Raw genomic sequence first — 21,315 nt, 5'->3', positions numbered from 1 at the left:
CTGCAACAACTTCCCGAATATTTCGGTCAGTCCAGATCTGACCTAACAGGCATACCACGATGTTCCTCCTCTTAACACAAATAAAACTGCCATTGCACTTCCTAAAACTCCTCAGTGGAATCTTAAATTGTCCTCATGACACATTCCAAACATTTTCTCTCTCATCATGTGGGCCCTTTTCTCTGTTGCTACACCTGATATTTTGTGCCCCCCTCATCACATGCTATATGCAGATGTATATACCTCTTTATTTTCAAAGTAGATTGGAAGTTTATGAGATAAGAACTACATCACATCTGTCTGTGTGTTCTAGGAATCATGTAGCAGGAGTGTGACAAATATTCATCAAATGAGTGAGTGACTACATAGAGCTGAAATCTCTAAAGTTCTTTCTTTATTAGAAGACAGAAGTTTACTTAATTACATGAAAGGAGCTGAGGGTCTTAGACACCCTCAGAAAAAATTTAAGCACCATATAATAAAACATATTGAAAGATCCAGTCACCTGAAATCATCAATGGTCTAACTTTTTTTTTTTTAAAAAAGATGTATTTATTTATTTTGAAAGTCAGAGTTAGAGAGAGAGAGAGAGTGCACCAGATAGCCACAATGGCCAGTGCTGGGTCAAGTTGAAGCCAGGAGCCAGTTCCTTCATCCTGGTCTCCATATGTGTGGCAGGGGCCCAAACATTTGGACCATCTTTCCTTGCTTTTTCTACACCATTAGGAGGGAGCTGGATCAAAAGTGGAGCAGCCAGTAAATGAAACAGTGCCAGCATCATAGGCAGAGGCTTTATCAGTTATGGCACAACGCCAGCCCTGACCCAGAGTTTTTTTTAAATGGCCTGCTTCTCAATGCTAAGCTCCTGTTTGCCCTTCAGTCTCAGATACCTGAGCTGTATATTCAGTTTTAGAGTAATATCATTATGGAAAGAATTGAATATAATATAATCTAACCAGAAACCTCTTGCCTGCATCATACCTGCATTGAGTGACAAAATATCTAGGAAATTCTTTTCACATCAAGGAAAACTGTGACAGAGTTCCCCTACTTCTTCTGATTCCTCCTTCTCCAGAATGCAGTTCTTGTACACATGATCTTAAGAAAGTAAAAATAAATTGAAAAGCGGACTTTTAAAGTTAGAGCAAAGTCAGAGCAGTTATGAACTTTATAAAATAGTGCTGTATATAACAGCGAGTATGTAAAGTCTTCCATTGCACAGGTTTGAAAAAACATGGATACATATACATACACACAGAAATCCAAAAATTTATGGATAGATGAAATGAAAATGGGCATTTTCCACGAACTTTCTAAAGAATTCTCGTATTTATATGTGAATATCAATACTACAACACACATCTGAAGTTTTTAAGTAAATTTCATATTAACATTCATAAATAAGATTGAGAAGCTACCACTCAGTTTGCATTTCACAGAATCTTGAAGAAATAGCACAACCTTGGGATTCAACCATTACGTTCTTCACAAACTAAGTTCTCTAATCCACCAGAAGCTGTGGGAAAGGAAAGCAAAGAAAGAGTCCTAAGAAAACATGTCTTGGCCCTGAACTGGGTCACGGATTAAACCTGTAGAGCTCTAATTTGTTGTTCTTAGTATTGGGATTTCCCCTAAAGATAAAATATAAGCACCTGTCAGGAGCAAGAAGGCCCTGAGGGAACTGGCCCTTGCCCATCACCTTGAACGAATCCTTTGCTACTCCTCCCACTTTGGGCAGTGCTTTGTTCTCACACACACCCAGCCCTCTGTACAGACATCTCCACAGTTTTCCAAGCAATCTTCACCAAGCCATTCCTTGCCATTGTTTAACTCAGCTCAAGTGCTGTCTCCTCAGAGATCATTCCTTGACCTCCTTGTGTTAAAACCAGGTTCTACTCTTGTGCTCTGGGCGCTGTTTTACAATCATGTGGAATCTAGACCTTCCTCAAAGGAAGGTCTAAGCCCTTTTCAGTGCGAGAACTAGGACTAGTATGCTGGAGAACTGAGCTCACTTAATTTTTTCTGGAATCTGTGACGAGGTAACCCTTTAAGGAAATTGTTAAAAAGAAAGGCAGGTAGAATGGAAACATCTGGTTCAAGAGGAAAGCCTTGAATTTGTAGCCAACATTTATGCAAGGACAGAAGAGGAGAAAATAAAAATTTTGTGAAAATATTACCAGAAATTTTTTTAAATGAGCATCACTTTCTTTCCTATGCGTTGCACTTTGATTACAACAATCTAGTAAACGATGATGGCACAGTGTTAGATTATTGATAACACCAACCTCCTCAGATGAATGGGCCATTCAGAGACAGCTTGGTAAGTTCAGAGTTGTGCTAAGTGCTGGGTACGATACAGCATTCACTTCTTTATTAAACAAAATACATATTATGGGTCAAACAAGGGCTGTTTCTTGGTGACACTCAGTATCAGTCTGCGCCATACTAATGTTTTACCACAGAACAATAGTTATAGATTGCATGATACAAGCCAAAAAAAAAAAAAAAAAAACATGGAAAAACATTTCCAAGAGCTCAGAGACAAACCCAAAATTTGCTCTCTGAGTACCTGGAGCTGGGCACATATGAGAAACGCCAAGGGTGACATCCAGGAAAAGGCTGGTATGTCCATTCTAAGCCTGTCGATTTTGGGTCAGGGCTAACGGTTGCTTAGAAATGGGCCACAATTTGGGATTTGGAGTCCCATGAAAAGTTTTTCAACTGTGCCCTTAGAAGTAAGTCTGTAGAACTATGTAGAACTATACAGCTTTACAGTTACAAACTTCCATTAAAATTGGCGGTAAAAATGCCATCTTCATTGTTAAGGTGATCATATTAAGTGCTAAAGTGAACAAATAGGATCAAGTGCCTGGCAATAATACTAGAATTAAAAAGGAGAGAATGTCCAACATGGGAAGCAGTCCACACAGCAGACTCAAAATGACAATTGCTTTAAGTAACACTCTGACCTCATAATCAGACCTTAAAGCTTCTTGGTCTGGCTGAAAGGCTCCTGAGAGCATTCCAGGCATGGAAAGCCAAGATAGTGTGGCAAAAAGTGTTCTACATGAAGAATCTCTGGGAGAAAGACCCCAGTGGAAAAAAGTGGCCATCAAAGAAGGAGTTCTCTAAAGGGAGGAGAGAACTTCCACTTTTCTTATGGCCTTATCCAAATAGTGACAGAGTTTGTGGACTCAAAAGGCTCCCATAGCCTAGGCAGCTCATGTCATGTCGGGTGGTCACTGACTTAAGTTAACAATAGGAGTCACTGTGCACAATATGCCTCTGTCCTCAATGAGTTGTTTTGAGAGTTAACTGTAAAAGCAGTCTTCAGTTGTGTGTGTGTGTAAATTGTTGAAATAATTACTTAGTACAGAGTTGGTCTTGTATGTATAAAGTTAATTGAAAATGAATCTTAATGGAGAATGGGACTGGGAAGGGGAGAGAGAGGAGGAGGAGGGGTGGGAGTGTAGGTGGGAGGGCGGGTATGGTGGGAAAAATCTCTATATTCCTAAAGTTGTACTTATAAAATTTGTATTCCTTAAAAATAAATTTAAAAAAAGAAAAAAAAAAAAGAAATGGGCCACGAATGGCCATCCAAACAGGCCTGTGCGTGGGGAGGTTCCAGCGGGAGAGCAGCAAGGCTGGGTAAGCAGCATAGGTTGCCTTCTGGACGTTAACAGGGATCCCAACCGTTTGTTATAAGGATCAGCACAGACTCCCACTGAGGAGGTGGGGGTGGGCTGGGACGTGGCCGCCCAAGGGCCAGGAGAGGCTGGGCTGGGAGCAGCGCGAAGGAGAAATCGCAGAGGCGGACTGGGGCCAGCCTGTGCCCACAGAACCGGTCTCCGAGCAGCGCTGTTCAGGATGAGCGGGTGACAGCAGCCCAGGTTCCTGCAGCAGGATGGGGAACGGGAGCAGGAACGTCCCAGGCATGACCTGTTCACCTCCTAACGCCGTCGGGGAACACCTGGCCGCCAGGTGAAGGGAGCGCCAGGCAGCAGACGAACGCAGGCTGCTCCACCCAGCCGGCGGCGGCGCCTCCGCCTTACAGCGCAGACCCCTCCCAGGCCCCTGGCCAGGGTCCCCCGCCCCAGCTGGCGCGCAGATCACACACCTCAGGAAGTTGTGCGTTGGCGAGCCCGGCGGGGTAAAGCCATGTAGACCCGGGGCGGTCCGAGGAGACGACAAGGGCGAAACCATCGCGCGAGAAAACTGTAAGTTCTGATTAGTTTTACGACTTTGCCTTCGTGCCCCAGGAGCTCCATGGATCAGCGGCTTCCGCGACGGGATGAGGGGGCGGGGCGGGACGGGGAGGGGGCTGGAATCATTCTCGAAATTCGCTCCCGGCTCGGTGCCCGGCGATGCCAGGTCTTCGCGGAGAGACGCGCCGGCTGCAGCCCCTCCGGCTGTCGCCCCTCGTCGTCTTTACCCTGCGAAGGAATCCGCCAGCGCCGAGGAGCAGGAGGAGAAGGAGGTGCGCCAGGGTGCGCGCAGGTCGGGCCCCCTCGCGGCGTGCTTTTCCCAGCGCCCTCGCGGGGGCTGCGGGCTGGCCGGAGGTCTCAGGCGCTCCCAGGGCCGGCCTCGAAGCGCGCAAACCGCGAGCGCTTGCCGCGGTCCCGCATCACCCGCTTCGGCTGCCGGCCTGCGCTCGCCCTCCTGCCCTCTCCCGGGACGCGCGCTCCCGCTGGCCCCGGACCTGGAGTCAGCCTCCCGGCCGAGCCCCAGGCGCCCCCTCTCCGCGGGTGGCGGCGGGGGGCCCGGGGCGCCCCGCGGAGTGGGCTGTGATTGGAGGAGGAGCCAGGGCCGGGCGGGCCCGAGCCGGTGCCGCGCGGGTGCCTCCCGCCCGCCCCGCGCGCGGAGCTGCGCGCACCGGGTCCCGAGGCGCCCGCGGGCGCCCGGCTGCTGAGCGCGCGTCCTTTCGCATGCAAACGCGCGGGTCCCTGGCGCCTGACGCCGCCGGGAGGGCAGCGAGGCCCCAGGTGAGTGTGTCTGCTTGCGTGGGGCTTGGGGAAGGCACCGCCGGGCTGCCGTGCGCCCTGGCCGTGTGCGCAGTGGGGAGCAGGACCGACTAATCGGGGAGTGCAGAGCGGGCGGGGCCCTCCGTCTGGAGTTTCCCCTGGCGTTCCCAAGTTACTGCGTGTTGCCGTGAGGCGTTGCTCTGCGAGGCTGGACAGGAGTGTGCGCTCGGCCCGGCGAGCCGGTGCTGACGGGCGCCAGGTGCCACGCGAGAAGTAGTTCAGGGTAGGAGCGAATCCCGACACCCTCCAGATGCAGCGGTAGACACTGGCGGTCCGGCCCGCTGTCCTCAAAGGCGAGCGCCAGGCAGCCCCTCCCGTGACCTCGGACTGATGGGGGCACAACTCCGCGCCGGCTGAGCGGAGGTCTGAGCTGGAAGGGGGTGTGTGCCTGGGTGTGCAGGAATCCTCTGCAGCCGCTGCGCTAGAGCATCTCCCGCTTTTCGTGAAGGTGGAACTCACCTAAGGGCACTCCGCTTTTTCCTCTAATTGGTATTCTGCTGATACGGTGCATCTGCAGGGTTTGCCTCTGCTGGGCGTCCTGTTTTCCCCCCTGCCTGGCTGTACCTTAAGGTGTGCGCTGGGCAAAGGGCGCCCTGCTTCTCTGAATGCAAAGTGGACTTCTTCGTGAATGCACATGGCACGCGGCTAGTTGCTGGTATCCAGCCTTCCATCACGGATTAATGAGAAGGATCTATTGTTCTCTCTGGCTGCACGTTTTAGATCGCTAACCCTACGGATTTCTTAGATGTCACAGTTCAGGTGAGTAATGAGTTCACCCAGTGCCAGGCAGTTGGCAAACTGTTGAGAAACCATCAAGGGTTGAGTATCTCAAGACTCTGGAGATCTGCGCATGGCACCGTGAATATGCTTAAAACAGCTTTTACTTTGCAAGAAATATCTTGTTTATTATTCATTAGATTATTAAGTAAGACCCACTCATAATTTCTGTAACAAGACAGGTTTGCAGATCACTTTTCATTTGGAAGGAGATTAAAAGAACTTTATATGAAAAACATAGAAAATGGAAGGAAATTGTCAGGATATGGCCCTTGCTATACGGCAAGAATGTATTTTTAAAATCAGATTAACAGTGCAAAAAAATGTATGCTTTAAAATGTTGGCAACAGTAGCAGCTTTTTAAAAAGAAAGTTTGAGTAGACACATTGCCAGCAACATCTAGATAGTTTTAAGAGCGTCTTTGTGAAGACAAGTTGTTAGGGGAAAAAGAGCTAGGGTAAAAAGTACATTTGAAGCTTTAAGTAAGTCAGTAAAAATTACTTCTTCTTTAAAACAAAAACAAAAACAAGAAAATAACTGGCTAGACTTTGTGTTTACCCAAGCCAGTTTATGGTACTATATGTGAGTGGGAAATGCATTGGAAATCCTTTTAATTTTTAGGGCTCCTTTGAACACTATGAATTAAATTGTAAAATAATTGAGGCAGATAGACTGGCAACTTTGTGGAAGGCTTGCTTGTATGTTAGTGTTTAATATGAATTGGGGTGGCAGGGGAATTTGCTGTAAACCAACATGAAAATTCTTAACTGGAAAAGCCAGCTGAAAGTCTGTGGAAAGAAAAATAAAGAAAGCAGTAGTCAGTGGTACGGCCGATCACCCTGCTGAAAGCTGTTAGGCTCCGAAGCTTTAATAAAAGGGCATTGTGCACTTACAACGTGAGATATGATTGTAATTAAAGGCTGCGATAGGTCGTTAGAATTGTGTTAACAATCCGTTGACATGTTCACAACTCTTCTTAAGTCCACTTTTATTGATTTAGGACCACAGAGCTTCCCCTTTCTTACAGAAAGGTACTTGTAAAGCATCTATATTACTGCAATTTACCCTTGAATTGACTCTAGTTTTTAGTGTCCAATGAGGATGAGAGGGTGGGGAGAATGCACTGTGTTGGCCGCCCTTCAGCCTTCTTTGGTCTAAAAAAATCAAACACCCGTCTTTTCTCAGGCATGATTCCTTTGCTAGGCTCTCTGTTTTTTTTTTTAGCATTTGGGGTTTTTGATGGCAAAGCTGATATAAACTTCACAGAATGCATACCTCTGTGAAGAAGTGAATACATCTTTGTGTCGAGTCAAATGCTTTCTTTGACAGAGCTTTCAGAAATTCTTGATAAAGTACCAAATCCATAAATTGTTCTGTGCTGTGAATATTTATTGCTGAGTGTTTCCAATCTTTCTGCATTTTATAAGGTTCTGCATTTACTGCTTTAATAACTTGTATCACATCCTGGTGGGCCTCTCTCTCTCTCTCTCTCTCTCTCTCACACACACACACACACACACACACACGTTTTTTATTTGACTGGAAGGTTACAAAGCCTCAGCTATAACTGGGCATTTCAGAAACTTCTAAATAACTAATATACATTAGTTGATTGCAAAGAGGCTGTGATGGAAGCTTTTTTGCTCTAGAAGAAGGAATCAGATGCTACTTGGTGGGGTGAGAAAGGGGAGCTGAGGACAAGGAAAGAAGACATGTGATCAGAGTTCTGTGTGTGACCATCTCCCCAGCCTCTGACTAGCAGTGCAGATCTGGCTGCAGCCAGCAGTACACGAGTGCCTCCTCTGGGAATTTGCTGTATCTGCAGAAAGATACCCCTGCAGACACGTCCCCGTGCCATTCTGTGAGTCTCCTCACTGATAACATTACCAGTTCAAATGAAGATGCAGCCGTGTGCCCTTTTATTCAGTTCAGATTGTAGTATAGATTTTCATTCTGGAAGAACTTCTTGGCTATTTTGCAAAGTGTTTGTGGAAACATGATTCCTTTTATTGAAGTCGTATAAGTCACACCTAGCACAAGGTAAATACAAGGGTAAATTAAAAATAAACATGAATAAAGCTAATATTTCTTAGAAAAGCAAAGTACTGAAAAAAGACCCTTTAACTATAATCTTGGTGTTTTGTTATTCCAGGAGGGATTCAGAAGGACTTGGCCACGTTGTTCAGTCTCTAATTCACGCAGTTCTCCTAGTTAATTTAAAACTACCTTTCCCCTTTATTTTTCATTCACTTTCACCTAGGGTAGAGGCTGTTTGTGCTTAGCTGAAATTGATTCTATAAAGCACCTAGAGAATTTCTCTTTCCACATTTGATAACCAGATGCACACTACAGGCTGTGTGATTCATTTCCAGGGCTCCTGCCTGCATATTTAGGCCAGTTAACAGTAGGAGGTTGTGGTCCGTGGTTGTCATGTTATCTGGCCCAGGGAGCTAATGGATTTGATCACAGTTTCTTTACATGAGAAGTCACATATCACAGAGAGTCTCCAGTCCCACTAATTAAAGTGTAAAAATTATACCTTTTAAGCGCAAAGGAGAGGGTTCTTTCATCAGTATTAAAATATTGAATGCCATATTAACCTTTTGATGATAAACAGATGCAACAAATCAAATGGCAGTATATTTCTGAACTAGAATGAGTTCATTAGGAGCAAACAGACATCTCAGAATATAGGATTTATAGTGCCAAGTTCAAGGGAGCTAAAAGAATAGCTATTTTACTGAAGTGTTGCCACATATAGATTTTAAATCCTAAGATATTTTTTGAGTTTATCTTATTTCTAAAACCTTAAATGGACTTTAGTTCAAATTTTAATAGAAAGTTAATAATATCGTATCATAGTAGGAAATGTTGTTTTGATTGCCAGAGTTATTTAGAAAGGATAAGGCAATTTTAAGGTTGGATACTGAGAATTCTTTTTCCCTATAATATAGAAAGATACAACCTGAGACAGTATATTCCTGTGCTCTTTATTTTTACTTTATAATTAAAACTCCACCCCAGGGATGATCATGATGAACTCCCATTTTGAAAATTAAAAGTCACAGTCATATAGAAATTTTGATATAATCAAGTCTATTTTTTTTTCTTGGCTTTGGGGAAGATGGTAAATGTTCAAAGCTCATACATCAAGAAGACATTCATTCCCAGAATGGGCAAATTCTAACACTTTAAAATACTCATTACCTCCAGTCATGCTCATGTCTGTCAGCAGCCGGTTATGTGACCTTGAGCATTGCACTAGGATTCTGTAGTTTTCAGTTTTGGTCTTAGCAAAGAAAGAGAAGGTTGGCTTTGGTTTTCTAATGCTTTTTACAGTCCAAATGTGTTATTCATTAGTGGTTCTAACCACTTCCAGCGTCTCCAAACATATCCGTGGCAGAGTTTGTGGATGTCTTTGTTTTCCTCTAAGGTGAACCCTTGGGGGAACCAACCTGTTAAATTCTTTAGTTTTGGGATGGCATTATCTGACAGACTGATAACGCGGTTGGATATAAAGTATGGCTGCCACTCTGAAACCCTGTTTGTATGGGACTGGCTTCTCTCTAGAGTTGATTTCTGACATCTGCTCAGTCATGAAGGCAGGGAGCTGGAGTATTTCTTTTTCCCTTTTGGCATTCCCCAAAGTGTATTAAGTGAGTCTACTTTAAAACAAGCAAAGAAACAATAAATAAGAAATATCTTATGCAAAACAGACTTCTCTGACTTTGTAGACTAGATAAATCACAGGAGAACCTCATTGGGAACAGGTGGATGCTGTCCTAGGGAAATAAAGGCACATGAAGGCCCTTAACAGAAAATGTTGCATGAATCAGGAGACAGCCTTTTCATTGGATTTAAATAATGTCATTAAATACTCAAGGAATTCCCAAAAGGGAATAGGCTTCTTTTCCCACAAAGAACTAGCAAATGGAAGGTTGCCGTTGAAGCAATGGTAGTAGTGTATGTGGTGCCCTCTAACCACTGTCGTGGAGTGGTGTCATTCCCACTTTGTCATGTGTGTTGTTCACCTTTCATAAAGATCAATTAAAAATAGATCACTTGTCAGAGTGTAGTTCAACTTTAAAACGGTCTCAGAAATGACAGTGTCTTCCCAAAGGAGTCTAGACCAACAACAAAATTGTTTTCCTGTTTTGTTTCTACGGTGACAGTGTGAGTTCTTGTACTGTTAAGTTTTATAGATCAGGCATTTTATAGGTCAAGCAACAAGGCAACTCAGAGAATATTGAATATTAGTTTCTGGAGGTGTTCAGAAGCTAACCGTTATGGAATTTTCTGATTCTTAGGAATCATTATATTAAGTGCATTGACAATCCTCAGATGTCATTTCTACAGTTTGTTCCTATAAAATGTAATTATTAGATTCATTTTTGGTACTACCATGTTCCACTTATTCCTAAACTGTACCCATTTTAAAAAGAGGCATTTCTTTTTAAAAGTAATATCACCAATCATAAATTGTATCTACATTGAGTATGTTTCAAAGCAGTTACAGAAGACCTCATCGGATGCACATTGGGTCTGCAGGCAGCATTGCCAGCTGCTCCTTGCCTAGAACCTAGAGAAACTCTGGTGACATATGGCCTCTACTTGTGAAAAGCCATTGGTTATTTATACTCACTGAAAGACATTTTCAAATTTAAGTGCCACCAAACCTAAGATAGTAACATACTACCTTTTGATATAGTTGATGGGCATATATTTTATCACCAGTTATTTCTAAAAAGCTTGGTAGCACTTTGAATATCTTTTGAAAAAGCAGTCTAGCATATATAAATTAATTAGCAAGTAGGCAAGTAGGCATTCAAGTTTTTAAAACTACTCTTGTATTAGTATGTTCATGTGTAGAGGCTGAATATGATGTATTTTATTCTCATGTTTTTAGCATGCTGGCTTTAGGTGGAACACACTCTGGAAGATTTGCACTTGTACATTAAAATTGGTCTGCTGATACATAAAACATATTTTTGTTGTCATTGTTAAGGGATTTTTAGTCCATGTTTTTAAGGATGAAGAAAACATTTGATTAAGAGCATAATGCTCCATCAGATTTTTAAAAGTAGATTTGCAGAGTTGCTCAGTGAAGTAGAAAATCTAAGAATTTTATGTTGATGAATTTGTTTTGGTAAAATAATAGCTATTAAGTTTAAATGAATAATAAATAATCTACTTGGAAGCCACTTAGTTTAACAAAAATAATTAGAACATAATAGTAGCATAATAAAATTATTTCAGGTCAAGTAAATGATATTGACTTAACAAATACTGTCTGGTTGATTTTCATCACTGCTATTTTTAAAAATTTTTTGCTCCAATTCATTTAATTTTTCTTTTCAAGGCTTTATTTTGTCTGATTGATTGAAGTGTGTTGTGCTGATCACAGTACTCCTTCTGGTGATTTTCATCTATTTTCAGTTTGGAAAAAAAACTGAAGTGTTTTATAATGTTTAAAAAATAAATTCTTTGCCTTAAAATATCACAGAAAACCAAAACTCCTCAAATCGTCCTCAGATAGTTTTAATTCAGAGAAATTGTTCTAGTAGTTGTCATCAGAGCTCTTCCATATATCTGTAGTTGACCACTCTTTAGCTCTCTCTTCAGGTAAAAACTTCTTACTTTTTTCCCAGAGTTACATATTTGTCACTGTCTAGGAACTGACCAGATCTGTAAAAGTTACCTCAACTACATACTGGCAGGTTATTTTTATTTCTCCACTGTTTGTTTCTGAACTAGTGATCAAGAAGAGGAGAGCTGGCCAAACCTCCAGAAGGTGCCTGTCCTACACTTCCCCTAAGGAAGCCAGGAGGCTATACAACCTGGGTTCCAGGTTGCTTCTTGTTTCTGATGTGGCTCCTGGTGTTAAGTCCAGGGCTTGAATCTCAGGAGGAGGCAGAAGACAGAGAAATATAATTAATGTGGAGGTAGGATTTGTGCTTTGAAGTTCCAATTTGTGAGGTGTTTTTTTTTTTTTTTTAATTTTTGTTTTATTTGACAGAGTTAGACAGTGTGAAAGAGACAGAAAGGTCTTCCTTCTGTTGGTTCACTCCCCAAATGGCTGCTACAGCCAGAGCTGCGCCAATCCAAAGCCAGGATCCAGGTGCTTCCTCCTGGTCTCCCATGAAGGTGCAGGGTCCAAGCACTTGGGTCATCTTCCACTGCCTTCCAGGGCCACAGCAGAGAGCTGGCCTGGAAGAGGAGCAACCGGGAGAGAATCTGGCGCCCATATGGGATGCCGGCACCGCAAGGCGGAGGATTAACCAAGAGAGCCATGGCACCAGCTTCAATTTGTGAGGTGTTTTTAACTCACCATGAAAAGTCAACAGTTGTGATTCATCCTGGTCTGAAGTTCATTTAAATTTAATAAGTACAATTGGGATGTTTTTTAGTTGCTAATATTTGTGAGAACATAAGAATCCTGTTTGGAGAGGTTATGCTGTATATGAGGAAACCCCCGTTTCAAGTTTTGGTTATTTCTGTTTGACAACCACAAAGAACTGAAGGCTTTTACTAAGACTTCAGTGCCCTTCACTTCGTTCAAGATAAGCTCAGACTATAGGAGTGGAGTTGAACTGTATGCTGCCTTTTTCCTTCAAAGACTGACAGATCTGGTTGACAAGAATGCAATGGTTTGGGGAGGACTGAGGAAGAAATGTGACACTATGACCAGACACTCCATCCCCTGCTGTCTGGCATGTATTTCCTGGCAGAGTGGGTAACTACCAGAACAGTTGGGTAAGCAGGTTATGAAACACTCACTTCAGATCACGATCACGATTGTTCAGACGCTGTTTTGGTTTTCTAAACGCACTCCACAATGAATATTGCTGAAGAATGTATTTGCTTTGTAAAAGAATTTCAACAAAAGTGTCCTTGTATACTCTGGTAGGCTTTATAGCAAAATAAAGTTTGGCTCAAGAATCTGGTGGATATTTCAAATACTGTAGAACAATAGAGCGGAATGGTTTTCAAAGTGATTGTGATTCATGAACATGGTAGATTTACCAAGTAATTCACATATGAGCTTATTTTAATAGAATGGACTTAATCCCTAGCCCAGATTCTTTGTAACTTGTTGCTCATTAGTGAATGCCCAAAGTGAAATCAATTTTTTTTTCAATACTGGTACCAAAGTTTGACTTTATAAAATTGCAGAAAACATGTCATTAGGACAAAAATTGTTCATTTTTTAAAGTATCTTAGTGCCTTTTTTTTTTTTACATTTAATTAGATTTCTTTATTCATGACCATACAGGTCTCTGGCATCAACTAGAATAATCAAACATGTCCTTATTTTAGCATCGCTAAAATTAGAATTAAAACTAGTATCACCTCACCAGCTGACTTTAGTTTAATATAATCAGTTTGAAACTCAAATAGTTAACAGTCGCAGTCAAACACATCAGCCATTGTCCTTAACATTTCATGATTTGCTCGCCGATGCCATTATTGTTTTTGTTTTCTAAGTGAGAGGATTGAGGCTTCCTCTCTGGAATTTAAATTTTTATGCATTTGCTTTTTATAGATTCATTTTATTTGAAAGGCAGAGTGACAGAGAGGAAGAGACAGAGAGGACTTCCATCTGTGGGTCTTTCCCTATTGGGCCAGGCTGAAGCCAGGGGCCAGGAACTGCATCTGGATCTCCCTTGTGGGCAGCTGGAGTCTTAAGTGCTTTTCCAGGTACATTCGCAGGGAGCTGGATGGGGAGTGGAGCAGTGGTGTTCATGTGGAAATGCCAGTGTTGCAGACAGAGGCTTAACCTCCTGTACCACAGTGCTGGCCCCTGGAATTCAATTTTTTTTTACAATTTAACTTATCTAAAACTGCATAGTTAAGACATGAAAGACCCAGAATTTGAATCTTTGTCTCCTGTAGGCACCCATGTTCTTCACTAGTATGCAATAATTTTACTCACTTTCCCAATTTTTAATTCCAAAACCTTACATGGTACTTTGTTTTTTAGCAGTTGGATACCTGTTCACAGTGAAACAACATTATCGAGTTCACTTAATCGATGACACAGCCTGAATAATATAGGATAGCTATATCACATTAAAATTTTTGTCTGAATAACCATGCATACTTTAGACAGTGATGAGACTGGCAGTGTTCCTCAACTGTCAGTTTCATGAGCTAGTCTCAGTCCTGCGACTAAACTCTAAATGTCTCACCGCATCCGTAGTAACCCCCTTGGAAAAGAGAAGCTGCAGAACTTGCCCCCTCTTGGGAGTGCTGACAGCCCTTCTGACTAACGGCTTCTTCTGTTCATGATTCCTGGCTCATCATTGAACTAATTCATATCTATGGGAACTACTTCCTACTTTAAGGTCCCAGAAACCTGTCTCCCAGGGGATTAGTCAGAGCTCCATGTAGTGAACTTTCAGCCTAATTGAGCAGCCTGGGTTGGACTCTTGAGGCATGATCCAAGTTACTCGTTCCTTATGATTCTGAGTGTAGAACTACCTACCAGCCCTGCAGCATGGTATCTAGAAAGAGCAAATTCATTTCTGCTCCTTGAGTAAGAGATCTGAATTTTGGGAGAGTGTGCTCAATGCACAGTTAGTTGATACCTTCTAATAATCATTACTGAATTTGATACTTCCTGGAGTACATGAATTAGCTGAACTTTTGATATTTCAGAGCACATTTTTCAATGATCCAAACTTTAGAGAGATTATTAAAATTCATGTGTTTAACTTTTCAACTTTTATTTCTTTTTTAAAAGATTTATTTATTTATTTGAAAGGCAGAATTACAGAGATGCAAAGACATATGTATATATATATATACATATATATATATATATAGAAAGAGAGGTCTTCCATTTGCTGGTTCACTCCCCAAATGGCTGTAATGGCTGTAGCTGGGCTGATCGAAAACCAGGAGTCAGGAGCTTCTTCCAGGTCTCCCATGCGGGTGCAGGAGCCAAAAGTCTTGGGCCATATTCTGCTTTCCCAGGCCATAGCAGAGAGCTGGATCAGACGTGGGGTAGCTGAGACAGGTGCCTATATGGGATGCCAGCACTGCAGGAGGTGGCTTTACCTGCTATACCACAGGATGGGCTCCGATTTTTATTTCTTTATTTGAAAAAGAGAGAGTGCTATCTCCCATCCACTGTTTCATTCCTCAAATGCTTGCAATAGCTGGGGCCGGGCCATTTCCAAAGCCAGGAGCTAGGAACTCAATCCAGGTCTCCCACATGAAAGGCAGGGACCCAGGAACTTGAGCCATTGTCTGATGTCTCCCAGGATGTGCAATAACAAGAAGTTAGAATTGGGACTGAAGCTGGGACTTGAACTCAGTTATTGTGGTATAGTATGCAAGTATCACAAGCTGTGTCTTCACAGCTGTACTAAATGCCTGCTCTCATATGTTTATTTCAGTAGGATCAGCACTACCTATTTCTTCCAATTGTTGGACTATTTAATATATTTAATATATATATTATTTTACATTCCTTCTATGATATATGAGTAGTTTTTTCTTAAGCAATTTGTCAGAAATACTTGTCTATTGAGTCAAGAGATGCTCCTGTCATTGGAGAGAGGGACAGAAAGATGGAAAAGTTTTTAAGAATAATGTAGCTTCTGCTTTATAAAGTCTATTTGTTTTGTTTTCATCTCCCTCAAAAGAAAAAAAAGAAAACAGGAATCCATAAGTGATAGCCTTTTGCTTTAATCATCCCATTGTTGGTTTATAGAAAGTAAAATTAATTCAAAAACTAAAGTGATTCAAGTTGAGTGTCTTGTCACAAATTCTCATTCCTCTGTGTTGGGGGTGTGTTTGGAAGTTTATTTTGTAAATGATTTTTATAGCTCTTGCATAATCAGGATTCTGTAGCTGAAATAAATAGACATTAAAATAAAAAGCTTTAGCCTTGCAGCCACTAGAACACCTCTTGGGTGCATGCCAACCATCCTTAGGGTTCTCGCATACTGTCATCTCACCCTTCTGTCAGTCTTTATAATCAAAGTTCATAAATGTATATGAAGGAAGGCCCTACTATGCACAGGCCATGCTGTATGATATTCAGTAAGTGTTTGTAGAATAGCAAATAACTGCGGAGCAATAACATAACCTAACGTGAAGCAAGCGTACGTGACAGTAAGTTTGAGGGTGGAAAATGGAAACCACGGAGCATTTCAGCTGATCTCAGTCAAATCAGAACACATCAGAACAGCTGGTGTTCTGTGACTCAGAATCAATCAACCGGGTTTGAATCACCTCATAGTTCTTTATTTCTCTTTACAGTTTCACTGAAGAGATTTAAGCCAGCATATGTCCTTCCCATTTGGTTAAATCCCTGCTATGAGCTGCTTTGCTATCCCAATCTAATACCAATGAATGAAACGGACTGGATTATAAAAGAAAAAGTATAAAGACTAAAATTAAAGTGATTTCTGAAATGATGCTGCCACATATTGTAAAATGAACCATATGCTCAGATAAAATGCCCTTGAAAAAGCATGGAATTTTAAGGTTGTGTTATGGAATGAGAATAATGCTACATCAGCAGTGTTTGTATAAATAACAAATACGGCAACATTTATTATAATTTTCAAGTGTACAGTTAGTACTTCAGTGATGATACCAATAGTGGTACCTTGGGACTTCAGTAATAAATTGGGAGCTGAAAGCTAAGCATTATTTTGTGTTCTTGGATTTTGACGCTGTCTCATCTCTTTGTTCTGATAGGCACCTATTACACCATTCTTTGGCGAAGGCTGTTTAGCAGTGGTGACCTCTTCCACTCCAACACTCTACAAGTTATCATCTCTGGACTCCCAGCTGACACCCTGCCGGAGGCAAGAGCTACTAAGCCAACTGGAACTGTGCCTTTTCTCTTGTCAAGGTTTTTTTCTTACACAGGAAGAAGAAAGAAAAAAAAAAAAGATGAAGTTGGGCAAAGTGGAGTTCTGCCATTTTCTGCAGCTAATAGCGCTTTTCCTGTGTTTTTCTGGGATGAATCAAGCAGAACTCTCAAGGTCTGGATCAAAGCCCTATTTCCAATCAGGGAGGTCCCGTACCAAGCGCAGCTGGGTGTGGAATCAGTTCTTTGTGTTGGAGGAATACATGGGCTCAGACCCCCTCTATGTAGGAAAGGTAGGGTATTCAGCCTTTTGAAGTTGTAAATGATTTTTTGTCAATGTCTGTGTTTGGTTGGAGAGCTGCTAATTTTTTTGCTTTAGGGATGGAAAAATCAAAACCTGACTCCCATGAAAGACTTTATGAAGTCTGGGGGGGAGTTGTTTATAAAACAGTGAAACTGCAACTTGGGGAGAGGTGATTTATTCCCGAAAACAGATGAGGATTCTACAGAGGCCTCGTTGATCATTATTGTAGTTCACCGGTAAAGCTCTTAGTACCAATATCAGAACAAGAATATCCACTAAGAGATGAAAAGTAGTGGGCTAGTGCAGAGGTTGTTTGTTAGCTTCTGCTTTTGAGGTACAATGTAAATGGTGTTCAGGCTAACATTTATGCTAGCATAGCTTTCCCCGATAATTGCTATTCGAAAACTGCAAAGTGAAAGTATTGAGACTAGTGCCTCTAAATTATGAACAATTCAAACTTTTCTTATGGGTCTTCTTTGGTCATTTCTGTTTATTTTGTTTTCTTTCCTTTTAAAATTTTCTTTCAATTAAAAATGAATGTGAGCAGAATTAAGTGGTTAAAAGTGACATTAGACAAATGGCACTTCATGTTGTTGGGTGGCCGATTAGTAGCTATGCTGAGCTTTTTTTAAACTTCTTTCTGTCTGATTATTTGGGAAGGATATTGCCATTCAAGAGCTGCGTGAACTGAAAGACTCGTCAGGAGAACTCCATCTTTCCCACTATCCTCATTTCATATGTACAGTCTATAGTCTACTGTGGGTTCAGTTATTTTCATATTTGTAAAGATTGCCTGAATTTCTCAGTGTTGTGTGGAGCACCAGTGAAGGTTTTCTAAGTAAGGGATATTAGCAAGAAATCAATACCTTTGTGAATCTCTTCTTCACTGTCGATTTGATGCTTCTATTCCTGGTAAAATGAAGACCAGCTAACTGATGAATTTATTTGTCAATCATTTTTTCACTGTTGAAAGTCCAGCGAAGTATCTTTGTTTCTTATTTCGTGGGTCATTTTTATTTTTTCATGTAAACACATCCTAATTAAGGGTGACAAAATATCTTTGTCGGTGGGAGTATTTACATAAATTAAGGTAGTGCTTATTGTATTATTTATCATAGTTTCCTCTTAATATCTCTAGTTTAAATAATAACTAACACTGTAGAGTAAATGAAAGTATTAAAATAAATCAGAAGTTTCTACGGATATTAACTAGGATTACTTTCATAGCATTTTCCTACCCTAAGAAAACATGTGGATACACAAGTGTCTCTGTGTACATCTATTTTTAAAGCCATTCTTCCTTGTCAATGGGACCTTCACATACACCTGCCTATGTGCAAAATTTGTCTCACTCTCTCTGATTTGTTTTCTTGTGAAAATAAGAGAGCACTAGCCATAATTCAGTATTATTCACTAAGAATCTAGCTCTTAATTGCATTCATTTTAATGGGCATTCAGGAGGTTCATCAGGCTTTCTTTAATGGACAGATCTACAATATTCAATTAATTTATAATCAATAGCTTTTTGTGATAGTGTAACATCTTCCTAAAAGAGGAAAATATTTCAAATTAGCTTGGTTTTCTGGGGTAAGGTTGACAATTAAAAAGTCAATATGACTTTTAAAAGTTAAATGCTTCTTTTTTATAATCTTCACATGGTAATTCAAAATGCTCATGCCTAAATTATCTCTCCAATTTATTATTATGAGAATGTATTCATCTAGGTTACTTATTTTTGAAATGAGTATGAAGTTACAGGGCAATGGTTGGTATTATTTTTCTAAGAAAAATTGTGTGGTCCCCTGATTAGGTAACAAAAAATATTGTGTTTTTCATTTTTAATCAATTACTGAAGATCACTTAACAGATTACAGATGACAGGGATGTTAAATGGGTATTGATCTGTTGCATGCTATATATTGGGAGTTCCACAGAGCTGTTCATAGTTAAATGCTCACATTCGAACTAGGTTTTAGAAAACTCTTAATTGACTGAAATACAGAAAAAAAGAAAAGAAAAATCATTTGTGATACAGAGACTTATGAGCAAGAGACAAAAAGGTACAACTTTAGAGGAATGATTTGTGTTTCTTAGGCAAAATGTAACAGGTACCTTGGGTTCTTAGATTTTCCATATGAGATGATGAAATGATTGTTTTTTTTTTTTTACATTGGTATTGGAATAAACAAGGTTTAAGAGTAATTTTGACCTCAGTTATATTTTAATCACTTGAGCATGTAAAAGTAGATGTATTTTCAGTTTTTGTTTTGTTTTGTGTATTTTTTAGTTGAGGGGAATGATGGCTATATCCAGAAGTGTTTATAAGACTGAGAGATCAAAAAATTGTGATGAAATGTGGGGGAAGAATGGCTAGACAGATAATCATATGAAGAAAAGAAATAGTTTGATCAGTAATTTTCACATCTAACCTAATCTAACTAACCTGTTAGTTAGATGGCCACACCCTTAGTCATCTTAAAAAAATCTAACTTTGAGGTAGTTTGGAAGACATAAATTCAGTAGCTTAATTTGATCAAATAATGGGTAAGTATAGCATGTGTCAGGTTGGCATTAGGGCTATTGTTGGCTCTATCACTTCTTACTTATTGTATAACTTGGAATAGTTTCAAAGTTGCCCAATTTATTAAACTTTAATTTTCTCATCTCTAAAATAATACATCATATGAATAAAATGAATATATGAATAATGATATCTAATTCATGTCAATAAATAAGTGAGTTAAAATATTTGGAACACACATTTAATGGATATAGCTATTATTTATAACATGGCAATTATAAAATCACAGAGTAATGGGTTATTTGAAACTGTTGCATATATGATCCCTCAGGTGAAAACAAACATTATTTATTTAATAGTGTTCACATTGTTTCCAGTTAATTAGAGGGAAGATTCTGTTTCTATATGCTTAGGAATGTAGCATGTAGCAGAAATATGGTTAGTTGGTAAACAAAATTGATCCTGGAAAATTCAGATATCAGAGAAATCATGTCTGAGTTTTGTCAGACCTTCAGATTTGGGGACCACATTAGTAACTTGATGCCAACCCAGCCAATTAAATGACTATGGGCTAAGCAAAATATATTCATTAAGACATTGAAGATAATGAGGCCACAATGCGGCTTTAGGTCATGTTGTTTTAGATACATGACTGGTTTTGTTTGATGTGCAATCCAAGACCAAAGTAGAACAGTCTGTCCAATGGGGCCATAGATGCTTCTATAGCCCTTACTGCGAAATTGCCAGGGAACAAGTTTTGGGGCTGTGTAAGGTTCTGAGTGCCAGTATCACTTACGTCCCATATTGTTTTCTTGAATTATAATTTGATATGCTGCAGAACCCAAATGTAGACTTAAGGAAGGAACCCTAAGATATTTCTCTGCTTGGGGTCTAATTTAGAGAAATGGTGCACCTTCCCCCTAGTGCATTTCATAATGACCGCCGTGCCTACGTTCTTGTGCTGGTGTGAGGAGAATTAATTGGAGAGGCCTTTCCTCCTTGTGACTTTGGATCACCCCTGACTCGGTGATGTGCGGTGCAGAGGAGCTCATGTTTCCCGTCCATCTTGTTGCATCAGCCAGCACTTTTCCAGCCCTGATTTTTCCTCACCTTGGCATTTCTCACTTAACATCCCCTAACTATCTGACAAAAAATCTGTCTACCAAACCACCTAGACTCTGTTCCAGGTATTAAGTGTTTTTCATCTTTCCTGACTGTAATGGGCTGCCAGCCGGTGGCTGTGCTCGAGGCCATCACTTTCACTGAAATGTGTGCTCCGTGCCTCTTGCACAGTCTGCTTCCCGACCTGCTGCCATCACTCTTACCTTTTTGCTACTCCTCTTTCTTCCTTACTCATTCAGGGAGAATTTATACCTATTACCTCTGTAGCAATCAAATACATAGAAACAGGATGTGCAGGATTCACTTCGTTTCAAATTTAAGCTTGCTTGAGCATGTTGGTGAGCATTTTCAATGCGTTTAATTACACCTCAGCAGTTTCTGTCACCAAGAAATTCTCAGTCTCCTGTTAGCTAAAGCTACATTCAGTGTTACAGAAAAGAAGTCTTCTTGAAAATGTCATGTTAAAAATTGATTTATAGATTAGTTATCTTGGAAATTTTATATTAGATAGAAGGAAAGCAGCGAATCCCAAGTATGAATTACTTTGGGAGGAAAATATTCATCAAACTAAGATGTGTATTTTATAGATGTTGGTGGGAAAATACAGGAAAATTATCCTCAAAATATGTAGATTATCTAAAGTAAGATAAAAATCTTAGGAAAAAGCCTTTTTTTTTAAAAAAAAATGTAGAGAAAAAATTTTTCACAATGTCTTGATAACTAGAATTAATTTGTGGAACCC

At 40.6% G+C, this 21,315-nt stretch overlaps 1 protein-coding gene across 4 annotated transcripts in view; it reads left to right on the top strand.

The window, feature by feature from the left end:
- Window positions 1-4,065: 4,065 nt before the first annotated feature.
- Window positions 4,066-21,315, top strand: part of CDH7 (cadherin 7) — a 159,801-nt gene continuing 142,551 nt past the window's right edge. The window contains exons 1-2 of one of the 4 annotated variants that reach the window (XM_051851139.3): window positions 4,066-4,217; window positions 16,512-16,801. Coding sequence is in view for 3 of the 4 variants with exons in the window: in XM_051851138.3 (XP_051707098.3) it covers window positions 4,365-4,982; window positions 16,512-16,919 (1,026 nt within the window). In the remaining variant the exon portion in view is untranslated. Of the gene's footprint in view, window positions 4,983-16,511; window positions 16,920-21,315 lie in introns of all 4 variants that reach the window. The other 3 variants (XM_089304998.1, XM_070049871.2, XM_051851138.3) reach the window with 3 other exon arrangements.

The sequence above is a fragment of the Oryctolagus cuniculus genome, chromosome 10 (assembly GCF_051225735.1).
Source record: "Oryctolagus cuniculus isolate XC-2025 breed Fujian yellow rabbit chromosome 10, ASM5122573v1, whole genome shotgun sequence".
NCBI classification, from domain to species: domain Eukaryota; kingdom Metazoa; phylum Chordata; class Mammalia; order Lagomorpha; family Leporidae; genus Oryctolagus; species Oryctolagus cuniculus.
This window is presented reverse-complemented; position numbering and strand designations above follow the sequence as displayed.